The sequence below is a fragment of the Lissotriton helveticus genome, chromosome 2_1 (genome assembly GCF_964261635.1).
Source record: "Lissotriton helveticus chromosome 2_1, aLisHel1.1, whole genome shotgun sequence".
NCBI classification, from domain to species: Eukaryota; Metazoa; Chordata; class Amphibia; order Caudata; family Salamandridae; genus Lissotriton; species Lissotriton helveticus.
The window spans coordinates 504,799,795-504,818,754 of NC_136059.1; the positions used below are offsets into that span (position 1 = coordinate 504,799,795).

General features: G+C 47.7%; 1 protein-coding gene across 2 annotated transcripts in view; it reads right to left on the reverse strand.

The window, feature by feature from the left end:
- Positions 1-8,302: 8,302 nt before the first annotated feature.
- LOC144818091 (mannosylglucosyl-3-phosphoglycerate phosphatase-like) overlaps positions 8,303-18,960 on the reverse strand; it is a 799,862-nt gene continuing 789,204 nt past the window's right edge. For both annotated transcript variants that reach the window (XM_078675141.1, XM_078675142.1), the window contains exon 8: positions 8,303-8,690. In XM_078675141.1, the coding sequence (XP_078531267.1) occupies positions 8,482-8,690 (209 nt within the window). In that variant the 3' untranslated portion in view covers positions 8,303-8,481. The remainder of the gene's footprint in view (positions 8,691-18,960) is intronic.

Sequence of the window (18,960 nt, forward strand, 5' to 3'; positions counted from 1 at the left end):
ATCATTTCCTGTGTTATCTATTACTATATTCAGGCGACTACGGTTTCCTTCATTTTCTCTGTATAGTTTCACTTGCCTCCTCCCTAGACCTGCATGATGTTTTAGAAATATGTTATCAGTAGGGGCCATTACTTCTCTCTCTGGGATTATCTTTATTCCCTGTTGATTTATCTCATTTGTGGCTCTCAGGATTGCCTTTTTTACCAGGTCTGAGTGGAGTGACATTTTTATTATTTCTTTCCCATTTCTATTCTCTACAAAACCGATTTGCCGAAGATCGTTTGTACTGATCCCACTCAAGCTACTGCATTTGGCAAAGGCGAAAAGTATCTGTGCCCTGTTTAGGGGGTTCATTTTTCTTTCCGACTTTCCCTTTTTACATATCTGATCCAAGTATACCCATTTATTATTGTCTACCACTTGTACTTTCTTGGGGGTTTCAAATTTTTGCTGTCTAGCCTTTGTTCTTCCTATCTCCCACCCTTTGCTTCCTGCACCGGTTGGAGCCTGTCTCTGAGAGCTATCAGGACTACAACCATTACTGGATTGTTCTGCGGCTATCCTTACTTTCTGTTTCACAGTATGAGATGTTCCGGTTTCTCTTTTACCACCTTGCTTCTCCCATTTTTACTTGGTACCGTCAGGGTCTTTGTTGGTTTAGGTTCCGATTGCAAGAGACTTTTTGGGACGTATAACGGGGCTAGGGGATTTAGACCTGACTGTGCCTCCCCTTCTATTATCTTCCCTTTTCTCTTTGCTGATGGATTTGTTGCACGCTTCTTTCCAGCCCTATTCCTGGCGGTAGCCACTGCATACACCCCTCTCCTTTTTATCAACATTGGACGTCTAGAGATGTATACGTTTTCTAGTACTTCAGCAGATTCGTTTATTCTGCTTTGTTCCATGGGGTGAGGCGTCCTTGCAAGGTTTACTACAATTGCTTCTGCCGGTGCGTTCTCTGTGTTTCCATCCGTGGGTGATGTTGTCCCTGTTGGCCTTATCATATTTGGCATTTGGTTTTTTATCTCAACAAGTTCCTCTTCAATCTTTTTTAAGTACAGTTTCTGAGCTTTCATCACTCCGTTATTTGAAAGTGTTACTTCTAGGATTCCTTGTAGTATCTTCTGTAACATCAATATTAAGTCCACCAATTATGGCGTGGGCGTTACGGAGAGGTCAGAATCCTGTGCATTACTTCTTTCTGGGTTTATTTGCTGACTGGTTCTTATGCTTTCTTGCTGTGGTTGGGGGATAAGGTTCTTTTGGTGCTGCAGGGATTGGTCTGGCGCGCCCCCCCAGACGTAGCTCTGGCTCTGGCTTTCGTTCCCCCTTATCTCTTCATTTCCCGATGATTGTAACGAGAACATTTTTGGGGATGATGAGAGACGCGGCGCTGATATGTGTAGATTTTGACTCAGGAGCGTTAGGTTTATCGATATGGGGTCCTCCCTTCCTTCCTCTCTTTCTGGGGGTTCTTCTTCGGGAAGTTCTTCCATATCTTTACTTATCTGACTAGTAACAGCTGCCCCTGTCTTTCCTCCGCCCTTCAAGCCATCTTCCTCCATGTCTCCCTCTTGGTCCAGATTTATTACTGGCTCTATCGGTTTGTAGTGTTTCCCTACAAAATCCTTTATAGATTTAGACGCTGACATGTTGTCTTTCTGATTGGCGGTTGTTAGGTTACATCCCCTTTTGGCCTGTTGGGTGTTTTTGGTTGCCCGTTTAACTTTCCTTTTCTTGCGTCGTCCCTTACTGTTGTCCATAATTGAGGCCTGGCGTTCTTGGCTCTCTTCCAGTGATATTGAGCCCTCCAATTGTTTGCTCTTCTCTGGCCCGTCCTCTGAGCGCAATTTTTGCCCTCTTTTCGGTGCCATTTCTTTAGTTATATTATTAAAACTGTAGTACTGCTGTTGTTAGCTTCTCTGTTTTTATTTAATAAAACTTTTTATTAAAAAATACTTAGAGCTTTCCACTTACCTCTGTTGTGCCTTTTGACCGCCTGCCTGCCTTGTCGCACTTGTTGTCCTCTCTTCCAGAGACCCCTCAGGCTTTTCCCTATGCTTACACTCCGTGTGCTTTGTGGGTTCTGCGGGCAGGATTCTGGGCTCACGCTCACGGCTTCAGTTCTTGGCTCCTTGCTTATTCAGGTGCCACAGGTGCCATAGGTGTTTATTTGATGCTTTGGTCACTCTTACTGACTCATCCAGGTAATCCAAATACAAATTGTCCAGATACTGGTAGTCTAGAAGCAACCTGCCCCTCCTGTTCCTGACCGGCTGTTAATGTGCCTCTGCTGCTCACTGGCAACGCGGGGGCGGGAGGGTTAGAAGCAGCTGGCTTTTGCTTTTGGCCGCCAGCAGACGCGCTCACCGCGGTTTGCCGATGTCCTTCCTCCCTATCGGCTTGTGACCCCCCTGCCCAGCCCCACACTACGCGCTTCGTGTTCTGCGCTTCCGCGTAGCAGGGGGGCTAGAGCGGGTCTCGGGGGTGTCTCGCGACGGGTATTTGTTACCCTCCTTCGGCGTCCTCGGCGTCTTCGCTCCGGGGTACTTTTGCTGAGCGTCCGGCGTCCTGCACAATGCTCCGTTAGCTGTTTGGTGCTCGGCGCTCGATTCTCGATTCTCCTGGTCTGTGGCGAGGCAAGGCGTGACTAGCACAACAGAGAATACAACTGATTGTAAAGGAATTGTTTCCTTTGACAGTAGAAAAAAAATGAATGAAGTTATTGCACTGTGAGGTGAAGAGTTAGCACACAGGAGGATGTGTTTTCGAGTCGACAATATGTAAGTGGTGGAAGTAGTGATTCAACAATCTGCCAGGGACACTCAGGTACATAAGCTAATGCTGGTGTTTGTGTAGGGATAAAAAACCCTCATTCACGTACGGAGGTTGGTGGTGGCGGTATATCTTGATTCTCCGTATTACTCCTTAGGAACGCGACAGCATCATCATCGGGTTAGTAGTTATGCTTCCTCCACCCAGAGGTATTCCCCTGGTTAGAGCAGTAGTGATCAGTAATCAAGGGGTTTCGTGGTGAATCTCACAGCAAGGGTTTTTGTAAAAAAAATAGTACAGCCAGATTGAAAAAAATTCCTTTAATCCTTTTAGTTTTGTAATTCAGATTGGCAGGAAATTTTGTGATGTGCACCTGTTTCAATAAAGCCGCCTTTGTCACACAATATATGTGGTCAGTTCTTATGTGCTGCACCCTTCTCTCCAAAAAGAGGTTTGGGGGGCAGCTGACCACAGGGAGGACTGCCTCCCAGGCAGATTGGGAGTGTGGTGGAGTTCATCGACTGCTATTTTGTTTGTTGGTACATGTGCAGCTCAGTGTAGCCAAATAATATTTATGGAGAAAATGTGGGCTCCCTGCCACCATTTTAGGTTCAGGGACCTGGTGGCTGGTGGCAGGTACTGTCTGGTTACTTTTGTCCCCGCCTGCCCATCCCCTTAGATTTGGCTGGAAGGAGAGTCTGTTTGAGGGTGAATTTTTCTTTGGGGCTCCGTTGTTGAGACAGGTGTGCAGAGTTCAATCGTGTATGTTGTTGCTTGGAACTGGTGCTCTGCTGTGGCATGGAAAGTGTGCCAGGAGTTGGCAGGAGTTTGGTTGCCGTTGCCAGTTGGTGAGCCATGTGCAAAAGGAGGTTAGGTAGGGAGTTCAAAGTTCATTTTAGGACATTTGGTTACTTTGGTTCATACAGGCAGGCAGGGGTGGCTGGTGACATTTGAAAGTGGTGGGCGTAAAATGATTAGCATACTGCACCGCAGCGAGCGACAGTAGCTTGCAAGCCCGAAGAACCTAAGGGGAGTTCAGGGGGTTGTCCCCCGAGAACATTTTGAAAAAAGAGTGGAAAAATGGTGCATTTTCAAGCAAATTTTAGAAAGCAGGAAGGTTAATAAAGCAATTGTGAAAGTGCAGTTATTACATTAATAAAGAGATGTCATTTAACATAGGTAGCTGCTTATTCAAGCTTTCTTTCACACCATAGTCCAGCAGGGTCTTGATACAAGACAGACAAGGGAAAAACCAGTGTGGTCCTCGACCAGGAAGACACTCATATTTCGTTGGTAAGAAGTCAAAAGATTGGTCAAACTGAAAACCTGAAATGCAATACGCAATCCAACCATTTGCAAGTACATCTCATCTATGTTCAACAAGCCATGTTTTACCCATGATTGGAATTGTGAATCACCAAATAAACTGAGCCACTGCAATCAAAGCAGAGAGCCTCCTCAAAAAGAATCCAACCATTTGCAAGTACATCTCATCTATGTTCAACAAGCCATGTTTTACCCATGATTGGAATTGTGAATCACCAAATAAACTGAGCCACTGCAATCAAAGCAGAGGGCCTCCTCAAAAAGAATGCCCTTAAGAGAGTTCTCTCATCTCATGTCCTCTCTATATTTTCTCTGGAAGTTGAAAACTCATCACAGTCTACTGCACAAACCTGAATCCCTCTGCATATTCCAACACCAGAAGTAATTATTGGCCATTTAGTTTGGAGCCATTCATACCAGGAATACAGAAAATACATTTAAATCGAGTAGAAGGTATTCCAAAACAAGGAGTGGTGAAATGTTGCTTAAGATAAGATGTACACACTAAGTACTATGGCCAAGAGCACATAATGTTCAGTCAACAATAGGCTTAGGAAAAACCAACCATTCTGAGGACACCTACAGTCAAGATCCTTCACCTGAGACTATGTGTTCCCAAAGATGTAGTGATATGTTAACAGTTGTAGGTAGACTTAAGGCCTTCTAACTGATGTACAAGGTGAAGGATCTTGACTGTAGGTGCTCTCAGAATGGTTGTTTTTTCCTAAGCCTATTGTTGACTCTTTCTTCCCCTCTCCCTTTGTCCTCTACACTGTCTCTATCTGTGTTTTTTTCCCTCGCTTCCATTTGTCAATTTCATCACCTAGAGCTCAGTTCCTTTACTTTTCTCTCCTGGCATCCTCTTTCTATGCTACTTTTCTTTATTGATTTCCAACTTTCTCTTTAGTTACATATGTGCTTTGTTTACTTTCTCTGCGCCCTAATTCAGATGATTTATTTTTCTGTCTTGCGTTCTTTCTTGCTTTTTCTTTCTTCCCTCCTTTCTTGCATCATACCTGTCCCATCTCTTTCTCACTACCCTTTCTTTCACTTCATTTTCTTCATCCCATCTTTACTATTCTCTCTTTCCCTTACTTCTATTCCCCCTTCTTTGTTTTTGTTTCCCTGTTCCCTTCTTTCTGTTCCTTTTCTTTCACAACTTTCTCGTTTACACCCCTTCCTCCATCTATATCTCTTTACCTTTTTCTTTCCTTCGCCCTTCTTTCCCACCATAGTCCATTTATTTGCTTACTTCCTTGTGCATTTCTTCCTACCTTCTTTATTTACACATGTTCTCCTTCCAGTTTATCTGTCACCCCTTCCCTCCTCCATCTTATCCCAACCCCACTTCGTCCCTTGTCCCTCTCATCTCTTTTTTGCTCTCCCCTTCTGTTGTGTCCTCGCCTTCTTCTTTACCTCAAACTCTCACCGTCTCGCTTTGCTTTCCCTCCCTCTTTGTTTACTACGTGCAATAATAGCAAATAGTGCTAATCTAAAATTGACATTTAAATTCCACTTAGTGCAGAGATGTGGATGATTTAAATGAATAACTGCTACAGAGATTTTAAAGGTTATTGTGCCACAACAATTTCCGGATTGTTTTGTATATTTGAAAAGTAGAAATTTATTATTTGGACGTTGATATACATATATCTCAGTTCTACATTGAGACACATTTGCAGCACTGTAAGTTGAGTTAAGACTCATAAATGTGTAATTGCATTTATATAGTGCTTACTACCCTTGAACGGGTGTTGAAGTGCTTTACAGGACTGTCATGCCAAATCCAGGAAGCTGCGTAACCGTAGGTCTGAGGCAAACACCGAGTGATGTCACAAATAGAAGACGAGGTCATACATACGCACACATAGACACAGGTGTGATTCTTTTACACACATATTTGTTGTTCTTTCGTACATACACACAGACACACACATGCACACACAGAGAGATGATTGAGTTTGGAGCCTGTGCCTTACAAGCCACCGCATCCCAGCCTGTGAGGGAGAGGTGTGGCGCCGCGGTCAGGGCGACTGACGCTGGAATCTGGGGACCACGGTTCGATCCCCGGCTCCGGCGGCAGGTTAGCCCAGCACCATGTGACTCTGGGCAATAGCTCGCTTAATCTTCCCGACGGCCCCCAGCGCCTAGAGACCCTTACGGGTGATTGTGCGCTTTACAAATGTGGACTTTACTTTACTTTACTTTGTGTCCTAATTGACCTCTTGTGGGATTAAGGTCTGAGGCTCACATTGAGTAATGTTACAGAAAATGAGATCCCTTACACACACCCGTGATTGTTTTACATACACACACACATGTGATTATTTTATACACACACATACATACATGCACGGAGACACATTCAAACACATACACACAGGTGATTACGTTTGCATCGTTCTCTTCACAAGCACCAACTCCGGAGGCTGTACCCTCATTGTCTTTATGTGGGATTGATGTCTGAGGCTTACACTGAGTGATGCCACAGAAGATGATATCACACACACACGCACACGCACACACGCACAGGTGATCGGGTTTGCAGTCTGTGGCTTACAAGCTCCACTCCCAGCCTGTGCCCTCACTGACCTCCTGCGGTATTGAGGTCTGAGGCTCACACTGAGCGCTGTCCTGCGTCCCTCGACCCCTCCTGAGCAGTAAGCACCCTCACGAGGTCTGTTTATGAGGCAGCAGCAGATGTTTCAGAAGAGGGGCTAAAGAGGCACGTATGCTGTTGACTGAGTGAAAGCACCTTCACAGCTGCGAGACCCCTTTATTGAAAATTACAGACGGGACCGTAAATTACATGTCTCTTCAGAGACTCGAGCGAAGTGGATGGAATCATCCCACCTGATTGTTTTTTTTAACTCGATACTGAAGGAAATCCTGTGCTGCTTTCACTTCTAGCTCCATCCGTGACTCACAGTTGCAAACCGTGTTTCCGTCTGAAGAACCGGCCTGAGGTCGGCTCTTTGATGCTGAAACTGTCCTGACTGTTGTTGCACCCTGTTAGTCAAGCAACCCTGAGTATTGTTGTCCTATGGTGACAAGAGGTGTAAGGACATCTGGCTGTAGGTACTGAGTAACACTACAAGTATGTCCCTTAGTTAGTACCAAGAATAAGGTTGACTCTGGTCCTTAGACCCCAATCTGAGTATTACCCTGGGGCAACAGGAGCGCTTGTGAGGCCTGGTTGTAACCGGTCTGACTATTGCCCTCCCAAACTGAGAGCGGCCCTGTCGCTCGAGCCCTGACCCGCCACCCTTTCCCAAGCAGAGAGCATCCCGGAGACCGGTTTAACTGTGGAATGCCAAGTTCCCATGGCTCGTTGTAGAGAAGGGCTGTACATTTTCCAAAACAACTTTCTTTAGCGCGCGGGATGTCCAAATATAAACTGAAGACAAACATAGTAAAAATCCTACCTGAGCAGTTCCGCGCCGCCTCTGGTCCGTTCGTTGGCGCCTTCACTCAAACAGGATTGACTGAGGGCACAGTTACTCTCCGCCCGCCTGCCCATTAGGAGACCGAGGTTTGAGCCTTTGCTCAACCCTTGCTCTCCTAATGGGCATGCGCAAGACAGAGCAGGCACAAGTGCGCATGAGTGGGCACGGCGCAGAAATTCGCCCTCCGTCCCCACTCATTCGCACTTGTGCTGCTGCATGCCCCTGGTGACGTCTGACTGACAATGCATGTCAGTCAACATGACGCCGGACCGCCTACAGGGTGGGCGGTCCGACGTCATGCTGACTGACATGATTGTCAGTTCTCCCTCACATCTCTGAACTTAGGTAAACTGAGAGTGTACTTAAGTTCAGAGACGGAGAGGGAGCAGCTGCGGGTGGGGGGGGGCAATGCCCCAATGGATGCACCGCCCCTGCAGGCAGGATAAGATGTAGTTGGTAATGTTGAAATGCAATACATTTTAAGGAGTTAGCCGCAGTGTGGGTCTGTGGGGGGAACCGCAGGGGTGGGGACATTGTTTAGTTCACTTGATGTATAGCGAGGTTTTAGTTTTTTAAGGCGGTCTGCCAGGAAAATTTGTGATGTGCACCTGTTTCAATAAAGTGGCCTTTTTCACACAATTTAGGTGGTCAGTTGTTTAGTGCTGCGCCCCTTCCTCCCAATCCACTAACATGAGCTAAGGCGTCCTATCTCATAATGACAAAATCCGACTAGTTTCACAAAACATAAACACAAGTTTGCTTTTCAATATCCGTGCACTTTTTATGTTAAAGAAAAGCAAAGTAACACCCTTCCACAAGAATGCAGTCATCAGTTTGTACTAGTTAATATACCATATAGATATGTAAATGTCACTCAGCTAATTACTTATTATTATTAATTATTGCAGTGCTGCTTTCCTGATAGTCAGTCAGTCTATTGCAGTGAAGTCATTGTCCCTCCGCCTGCTACCGAGCTGATTTCTTCTTTCTTGAATAAGTTCGAAATGGTGCTCAGGCCTTCCTCCTTGGCAGCTCTCAGGTCTTGTAAGGATGCTTTCATTTCCTCTGAAACGTGATAAATCCGGCCTTCGACGTCAGGCACTGCCGTTATTGGCAAGTTATCGACAGTTTTTTTCTCAAAGGCTGGTGATGAAAAATATATGAAATAGATGAATTGTGAATCTAACATAAAATTAAACAAGAAAGAACTAGTATTTAGTATAGTTTATTTATACAAGCAGCAAGTGAGGGTCTGAAAAGTAAATAACCAAAGATGTTTAATTGAACGAAGGTTAGGATCTTGCGCTAGTCTTAAAGCTACGCCCTTGTGGACAGGAAATTAAATACACGTCCTAGCAAAACACTCAAAGCCCCTTTCTATCAATGCACCTTTGCTGGAGGATTTGAAAATGGTTATACTCAAAATGTGGGCATGATAGAGTATGCTACTGGAGGAAAGTCATCTGAATCTATCTGGTACCAGGAATAACACAGAAAGCTGTGATTGAAAGGCTAGAAAAAATGTGAGGCGGCCGCAGACGACACAAAAAGTGGAGGAGCGGGTGGAGGGGGCACGGATTTACCTGAAGCGGATGGATTCTCCCCCACCTCGGTATTTCTCTGCTTCCTGGTCCCAGCAGACACCAGGACAGCATCAGAGACTCCCTGTGCAATTCCCACGCTGCTCTCATGCTAATATCAATAGCATGAGAGCAGCGCAAGGATTGGCCTGACCAGGCTGCTTTACACTCGCTCGGGCATTGTGTTGTTTTCCAACCAGGCTGTGTGCAATATAGCTGGGTTGGAGAACTCTAACTGTGCATGTCTGTTTGGCCGGCCTAAGATGGTAGCCAAACAGACATACGCACTTAAAAGTGCATATACCGCTTCATCATCCTCCCTCCCATGGCCGGCACCGCCCCTCCCTCAACACACTGGCTCAACCAGCAGCTGAAAAATATAACAACAATAAAATATTGTTTTGTTTTTCAGCTGCTGGCTCCCGAGCCAGAGGGGCGAAGCTCCTCGCCATTGCAGAGGAGACGCCGCTGTATTGAGGTAGGGACAATTTAACGATTATCGTCCCAAGGTGGCAGCAATTGATTCCTCTGCTTAAGACATGAGTTACTCACAGTACAGCCTATTTTAGTTTTGTAGCATTTCTGTATATCATCGCCTTTCTTCACCCCAGAACCACCACATGGGTCTCTTTGAGGGGGAACAAACTTTAGGGAGGACTGAAAAACGTATCACAAGTATGGCATCTCATGGATATGGTTCATAGATGAACTTATCGGGGATGGCGTAGGTAATATCTAATAATGAAGGATAATTCAAAGGTAATCCAACCGATAAAAGAATTTTCATTTTTATTAGTTCCTGATGCTATGTGAACAGTATATATGAATTCGTGAGAAAATCATTTTGGGTCAGATGTACTATTTGCGGTAAAAACCTGAAATTTGGAAATTCACATGCTTGCTTCCGTAAGCAGTAAGTTATTACATACCAAGTGCACTTTGAGAGCGGGAGATGTGAATTTAAACCATACCAGGTCGCAAAGGACAGAAGGCATGTAATGGATGTCCCTCTCATTTGTAAGCCAATATGCAATGTGTCAATCATGTATGACTGCAATTGGGGGTGGCAACCACAGATCTGTAGTAGTAATACATTTACAATGCAGAAGAACTCCTAAGGTACAGCTTCCTATCTGTGAATGTAGGTTGTCAGCACTGAGTTGCAAACAAGCAGCCCAAGACCACTCCTTCCCCCATGCCCTTCACTGAATGGCAACATAATTTCTTAAAGCAACCCCTCTTTCTCTAAAGGAAGAGGGGGGATTTAAAAAAGTTAAGATTAGTTCACAAACCAGTCTATAAAAATGCCTACTACTTCGCAACATCGTCTTTGTAGGCCAGGCTTTCAGTTCTAATTAAAAGGTACTTTTACAAATGGCCATTGCAGTTAATAGTAATTTTAGTTGGAATGAGTTAAAACATACACTTAGTTCAAATTTTATTTTATTTCCCTTGCATTGCAACTAAATACTGATATTTTCTCAAATCCGAATCTTCTTATAAACTTAACTATCCCTAACCCTAACTGTATCTATCAACCTAACTGTAGCTCTCATCAAAGATCATTCTATAACTCTCCCATTATACCCGATTCTATTCTTCACCCTAATCCAACTCTCAAACGAAACCAAACTGTAAATGTAGGACTTATCCACACTGTTTTTCCGCCCTTATCCCTCACTCTGATCCCAACCTTCACTTTATCTCGAACTCTACCCTAAACCTCATTCATATCCTTTATTTACCTTAATCCTAACACTAACTGTTTGCCTTCTTCGAAATTGTCTCCCTTCTCACTAACTGTTATTGAAGCACTTAGAACTATAAGCAATGGCAACCAAATGATTGAAGCCAGCCAGTTCAATGGATTCTTGAAGTTTGCATAACATGTATGACCACATTTAGGAGGTCAACAGGAAACAATTATTACTATGCATGCAAACGGTTCAATCTCTAAGCTTAGAAATTGAGCATGCTCTATGGTCAAATAGCAAGGCCAGAATAGAACTGTACAAAAAGAGCCATTTGGAACTGGAGCAAGAAATAGTCATTAAGAGATTCGAAAGGAGAGGTTGGATAGAACAGATAGAACACAATTAGTAAAAGCAAATGCATTGTATATGCTAGATACAAGAAGAGTGAAAATAAAATGTGCTTCACAACTACAGAATTCCTAATGCAGAACAAATTCAAGACATTTTAGGTGCGCACTGTAAGGTATTTGTCTACAGAGACATCCAACTCTACCAAAAGTGAGAGTGCACGTGTTCCTTGTTAATAATAACAAAAAGCAGACAGCTGACCTCCCAACCCACCTTGAACTGCCGGTATCAATGAGCAGTAAAGACCTATATATAGGATGGTGGTGTGGGGCAAGTCTCGGTACAGTACAACATAAATACAACAGTTGCTATGAATGTCCACCTAGAGTTGTCATTACACAACAAAGGTTCTCAAAATATATAAATATATTTACAGCATAAAATCAGAAGTGAACACTGTGGGGTGTGGGGGTGTGCGGGCCGGAATAACAGGCGTGGAGGCCGAATGTAGTGTGCTATGGTTAGCAAGGATTTTATTAGATACAGAGGAAGTCAAAGCCTTGGGCACGGTGTCCGGGTATACTGCTTGCTGGTCCTGTTCCGGGTCCTCGAGAGGGGGTCCGAAGAGGGGAACACAGGTAGGTCTTCCTCCGCCGGGCTGGGGATCTCCTTCCTGCTGGCGGGCGTTGGGGTGTCCCTCGGAGGTAAGTGAGAAAGACACAGGGCAGTTAGTTCCGAAGCACACGGAACTTAGATGACTGTCACCGGCACCGGGAGTGTAGGGACGGAAATAGACGGTGAGGGAGGAGGACAGGGTAGGGTAAGACGGGAAAGAAAAGGGAGGTGTCGGAATAGAGTGGTTGTCGTGAAGGGAGGGGGGGGGTGGTAGGTATCATACAGTGCGGGGGTGACTATATTACACAGTGCGGGTGCGCGTGATATCTGTACAAGATTTACACTATTTACACTAATTACACAAGGTGGGGAAAACACGGAGAATGATAACAGATTACTCACGTGCCCCGCCGCAACTCTCATCCGAGTTACGGCCGCTTTCCAGCCACCTCCTGAGGATGCCACCAATCCTCGCACCACAGTTCTTCCTCTTCTTCGCTCTCTCCTCGCGTCCGCTCTCCTACAGCCTCCGTCGCTGGTCCTTCGCGTCTCGCCAACTCCTGCCACGAGTCCACCGCTGGGGATCCATCCACCTCTGTGTTGCTGGTCTTTATACGATCCCCTCGGGTCGCTGAGGAAAGGCTTCCGGGGTCATGCAGGGTCACTTCCGGTCCTTTAGTGGCCGTTGCACTTCCGGGGTCATTCCAGGTCGTTTCCGGTCCGCTGGGCGCCGGCGATGCTGACGGTACCTGCAGGGAGACAGAGAGAGGTGTAGCCGGTTTGGGCGGCAGGTTAGTGTTGTCGCCCCTATGGGCGTTCGTACGGGATCGCTGCGACCTGGAGGTAGGCTCTGCCCCTTCACATCCCCTTTCCCTAGGATTGTTTCTTGTAGGGGTTGGGTTTGGTGGGTACCGGGAGAGATAGTCCGCGTTACCCTGTTCTTGCCCTTTCCGATGTAAGGTTCGGAAGCGAAAAGGTTGGAGAGAGAGGAACCACCTGAGTACTCTATCATTGTTACCCCGGTTACGCGCCATCCATTCAAGAGGGGCATGATCTGTGTATAGAATGAATTCCCGCCCCTCCAAGTAATACCGGAGGCTTTCGATTGCCCACTTAATGGCGAGGGCTTCTTTTTCTACCACTGAATAATTGGTCTCACGGGGAAATAACTTCCTGCTTAGGTATAGAACGGGTTTTTCCGCCCCTGATTCGTCCTTTTGAGACAACACTGCCCCCAACCCTTGATCTGACGCATCGGTCTGCAATATAAAGGGCTTGGAATAGTCAGGGCTCATCAGCACGGGTTCTGAGGTCAGGGAATGTTTGAGGAGATGAAAGGCCTGTAACAACAAGGGGGTTGGTTGTTTGAGGATCTCCTCCGTTTTCGTTGCTTTCTTTAGGAGATCCGTCAAGGGGGCTGCCGTATGGGAGAAGTTAGGTATAAATCTCCTGTAATATCCCAGCATACCCAGGAACGCTCGGAGATCTTTACGAGTTGGGGGAAAGGGAATGTCCTGGATGGTCCTGATCTTGCTGTCTTGTGGCCGAATATGTCCCTCCCCCAGCAGGTATCCCAGGTACTTTACGCTTTGGGCAGCTAACGTGGTCTTAGAGGGATTTATGGTGAAGCCAGAGGCACCTAGGGAGGTTACGATTGCTCGTACATGAGACAGATGTTGCTCCCAGGTGTCACTGTAGATGACTATGTCGTCTAGGTACGCACCCGAGTAGTGGGAGTGGGGCTGTAGAACCTGATTCATGGCCCGTTGAAATGTTGCTGGGGCTCCATGAAGGCCAAAGGGCATAACTCTAAACTGGAACAGTCCCTCTGGGGTGGAAAATGCTGTTTTGTGTTTGTCCTCGGCTCTCAAGGGAATCTGCCAGTATCCTTTGCAGAGGTCGAGGGTGCTTATATACTGGGCCCTTCCGATGCGCTCTACCATCTCGTCTACCCGAGGTAGGGGGTAGGAATCGAAGGCTGAGATTTTGTTTACCTCCCTAAAATCGATACAAAACCTGGTAGAACCATCGGGCTTTGGTACTAGGACTATGGGCGAATTCCAGTCGCTACGGGAAGGTTCAATGATGCCCATCTTTAACATTTGATTGGTTTCCTCTTGTATGACTGCTCTTCGTGCTTCTGGGACGCGATACGGACGCTGCCTGACTATTTTTCCCGGTTCGGTATGGATGGCATGCTCCACTACTGTAGTGTGTCCTGGGAGGGAGGAAAACACGGTTTGCACGGAGGACAGGGTCTGGCAGAGGTCTCGTTTCTTGCTCTCGGATAGCTCTGTATCAAAGCAGCATTCAAAGGGGAGGGGGCTAACACCAGTCAAGCCGGGTCGAGGACCCTCCCACTTCTTTAGGAGGTTGACATGGTATATCTGGGTGGACCCCCTGGTGACGTCTATTTGGACTTCGTATGTCACGGGAGTCACTTGTCTGGTGACGGTGAATGGACCCTGCCATTGTCCTAGCAACTTATGGTCCGAGGAGGGAAGGAGCAACAGGACCAACTCCCCGGGAACAAAGGACCGGAGTTTGGTTCCTTTGTTGTATTGTTGTTTTTGAGACGTTTGAGCGGCCAGTAGATTCTGTCTCACAATCTCTCGGATCTCTCCTAAATGGGTCTTCAGGTTGTTGACGTATTCGGGGAGAGGACGGGTCCGATCGGGTTCGGCGTCCCAGGCCTCACGAGCCATGTCCAAAAGAGTTCGGGGGGCGCGACCATAGAGCAGTTCGTAGGGCGAATAGCCCGTGCTACTTTGTGCCTTGCACCGGATGGCAAAAAGGGCCAAAGGTAACATTTCCTCCCATCTTTTGCTCTCGAGACCCAAAAGTTTTTTCAGGGTGGTCTTTAGCGTGGCGTTGTAGCGTTCCACCAAGCCGTCCGTCTGGGGGTGGTATGCTGATGTTCTTATCTGTTTGATCCCCAGTTTGGAACAGACTTGGCGCATGAGGGAGGAGACAAAGGGGGTGCCTTGATCGGTTAGAATCTCGCGGGGAAACCCCACCCTGGAGAATAAGGCGATAAGCGCTTTGGCTATGTTCTGGGTGGTTGGTTGACGGAGAGGCACTGCTTCAGGGAATCGGGTGGCGTAGTCCACTACTACTAAGGCATACCTACAGCCACTTTTGGAGGGTAACAGGGGGCCTATAATGTCCATCCCCACCCTAGTGAAGGGGATATCTATCAGAGGGAGGGGGTGTAGGGGAGCTCTCGGTGGTCGGTACCGGCTGGTTTTCTGGCACACCGGGCATTCCCGACAATAGCGTTTAATCTGCGCGTACACACCGGGCCAGTAGAACTTCTCTAGGATCGCTTCTCCTGTCTTTTCATCACTGAAATGCCCCCCCAACAGATGACTGTGCGCCAGAAACAGAACTTTCTCACGGAACAACCCCGGGATAACCAGTTGAGTATTGGCCTGGGCTCCTCCTTTGCGATACAAGAGTCCATTCCGTATGAAGAAGTAGGGACCTACGTGTAAGGGGTCTTCATCGGGGAGGGCCCGACCCCAAGCATCCTGCAACACTGGATCTTCTTGTTGGGCAGCTCTGAATTCCCGATCGGTTTCCCACGGATGTGGGTCCACCTGTGCTGGGCAGGCCAGAGCGAACCCCCTCTTTTCCTTTTTCCTTCGGGCCTTGGTCTTCCAGGGTTTGGGTGTCTCGGCGGCAGCAGGGGAATCACGGAAAAAGGGAGCCTCTGCCCACCATTTCTTCAAGGAGTCTGTGGTGTCTTGGAGGAGATGCGGAAGACCACTATAGTCGCTCCCCAGAATTGCCTGTTCGGGTAGATTGGGAACCAAACCGACTGTCAACAAGCTTCCTGGGTCCGTAGGATGTTGTACGCGGACTTGTGTGGTCGGGTAACATTTGGTGTCTCCGTGGACACATTTGATGGCCACTGACCCGGTCACGGGTCCCACGGCGTGAGGTAGCTCCTGGGGACGCAGAACACTGTGGCGACATCCGGTATCCGCAAGTGCCATCATCCTTTGTCCGTCAATCTGTACGGGACACCTGAAGGGTGGAGGGGTTGTTTCGGTGGTGAGACACACATAATTTCTCGTCAAGCCTATCTCCATGGGTTCCTCTTTCTGAGGGCATATGCGGGCAATGTGTCCATAACCACCACAATGGTAACATTGTGGTCCTGGGGCGGTGGTCTGGGCATGACCGGGTAAGGCATCAGTGGGGCTAATTCTGGTTTTCTTTGCACCGGAGGTGGTCTTGTTGGCCTGGGATGGTTGCCCCGACCTGGGTGGGGTGGGTGTTCTTCCCTCGCCCGCTGGCCTTCCTGTGCTCGATTATAGGCACTGGCTATTTCGACAGCACTGTCAAGAGTCAAATGGGCATGTTGGCGTACCCACTTCTGCGTAGCGGGATGTAGGGAAGCCAGATATTGTTCGAGGTATATCTTGGCCATTATTTCAGCCTTACTTGAGGTTGCAGGTTTGAGCCATCGGTCGGCCAAGTCTTGTATCCTGAACGACAATGCCCGGGGATTCTCTTGGGGTCCCTTCTCGGCCTGGCGGAGTCTAACCCTGTAGGTTTCGTCATCTATCCCCAGACGTTCCAGGATGCATTTTTTTATATCCGCATAGGGAGTCTGTCCCTGGATGTTGGCCTGCTGATAGGCTGCTTGCAGTTCCCCTGTTAGTAGGGGACCTAGGTAATGGCCCCATCGATCTGCGGGCCAGGCAGCGGCCTGAGCAAGCCGTTCGAAGTTGGTGAAGAAAAAGTCTGGATCTTCGCCAGCCACATACTTCTGCAGGACTACCGAGGGTAACGATGCCATTGGTCTCTGCTGCCCCATGACGGTGGTCAATTTTTCCAGGGCCTGGTCCTGGGCTGTGCCCTGTCCCTTCAGGACGTCGTGCAATTGGCCCCTGTCATCTTCTGCGGTTTTCAAAAACCTCTCCATCAGTTTGCCGAGGAGTTCCTGGCCCTCGGCCAGCTGTTTGACGGCGGCCTCCATGCTCCCGGGCGATCCCACTTCTGACACCACTTGTGGGGTGTGGGGGTGTGCGGGCCGGAATAACAGGCGTGGAGGCCGAATGTAGTGTGCTATGGTTAGCAAGGATTTTATTAGATACAGAGGAAGTCAAAGCCTTGGGCACGGTGTCCGGGTATACTGCTTGCTGGTCCTGTTCCGGGTCCTCGAGAGGGGGTCCGAAGAGGGGAACACAGGTAGGTCTTCCTCCGCCGGGCTGGGGATCTCCTTCCTGCTGGCGGGCGTTGGGGTGTCCCTCGGAGGTAAGTGAGAAAGACACAGGGCAGTTAGTTCCAAAGCACACGGAACTTAGATGACTGTCACCGGCACCGGGAGTGTAGGGACGGAAATAGACGGTGAGGGAGGAGGACAGGGTAGGGTAAGACGGGAAAGAAAAGGGAGGTGTCGGAATAGAGTGGTTGTCGTGAAGGGAGGGGGGGGGGTGGTAGGTATCATACAGTGCGGGGGTGACTATATTACACAGTGCGGGTGCGCGTGATATCTGTACAAGATTTACACTATTTACACTAATTACACAAGGTGGGGAAAACACGGAGAATGATAACAGATTACTCACGTGCCCCGCCGCAACTCTCATCCGAGTTACGGCCGCTTTCCAGCCACCTCCTGAGGATGCCACCAATCCTCGCACCACAGTTCTTCCTCTTCTTCGCTCTCTCCTCGCGTCCGCTCTCCTACAGCCTCCGTCGCTGGTCCTTCGCGTCTCGCCAACTCCTGCCACGAGTCCACCGCTGGGGATCCATCCACCTCTGTGTTGCTGGTCTTTATACGATCCCCTCGGGTCGCTGAGGAAAGGCTTCCGGGGTCATGCAGGGTCACTTCCGGTCCTTTAGTGGCCGTTGCACTTCCGGGGTCATTCCAGGTCGTTTCCGGTCCGCTGGGCGCCGGCGATGCTGACGGTACCTGCAGGGAGACAGAGAGAGGTGTAGCCGGTTTGGGCGGCAGGTTAGTGTTGTCGCCCCTATGGGCGTTCGTACGGGATCGCTGCGACCTGGAGGTAGGCTCTGCCCCTTCACAAACACATAACAGTACAAATAAATCAACTCCCAAAAAGAGAAATCTAACAGAGTATAGTAGCACAGCCAGTCCCCCAAGCTATGCACGCTATATGCTGATAGAGATTACTCAAAAATTGCGATCACCAACACAAACGCAAAAGATAATATCACGGTAAGGCAGGTAAAGGGATTTTGCAATGGTTCACGAATGTATGCACAAATATATTGATGATGATCTCTAACTAATTATAACGACGAGAACGTGAAAAAGAGGATTGCAATCTGCTGCTAAAACTGAGATTCTTTGTAAGTGGTAAACCCGTGTGATCACAACCCTAGTGCTTGTAAATACTAAAAACAAGCAAAACGAAGGCTAGCATAAAGGCAATAGTACAGCGTAATTTGAAATCTAAAAAGACAATGTTTGAGAGTTCACACAGTCTGTCTGATCATTCGCGGGCTGTAACTCCTCCCTGTTAGCGATGTTGGTAACTTAAAACTAGAGTGACCTGAATCTTAAGGCCCTAGGAGCTCCAGGTCAGCAGCTTCTCACTCAGGAGGCAACATCAACAATGACAATAAAGGAATGTAAGACAACATGCACAAAGACACAGGGTCTGTCTCTAGCTGGGGAACCAGCAAGGTTCTGGACCATTGCAAAATTAACAAAGGTGATGCAAGGAGGGAATATGCTTGCCAGTCAGTGCAAGAGAGGTGTTCAAGGTATCTAAATGCTGCTCTGTTTTCCTTGGGCTTGCAAGTTAGTGGATTTAACGGAGGCAAGGTCAGTAGCAGCAGCAAGGCAGGCCAGTAAATCTACAGAGGGGCATTTAGGCTTGTTCCTAGTCAGGAGGAACGGGCCAGTTCTCACCTTCATGTTCTGAAAGTAGCAATAGGAGCAGGGTTAGGGCTGGTCTGTATCCAATTGATGTTCAACAAGGTAGAGGGAAGCGTCTATGTTCAAGCCCATGCAGTTGTTTATGACAAAATACCAATCAAAGTCAGTGCTTCCTCCAGATACAAAAGGACCATCCAGTCAAGAAAAGAACAGTAGACAAGACATTGGCAATGGACTGGACTGTTTAGACATCATCCATTGCAACATCATTCTTACCAAAAGAACAGGGGCACCAATACTTTTTCCAAAGCATTACA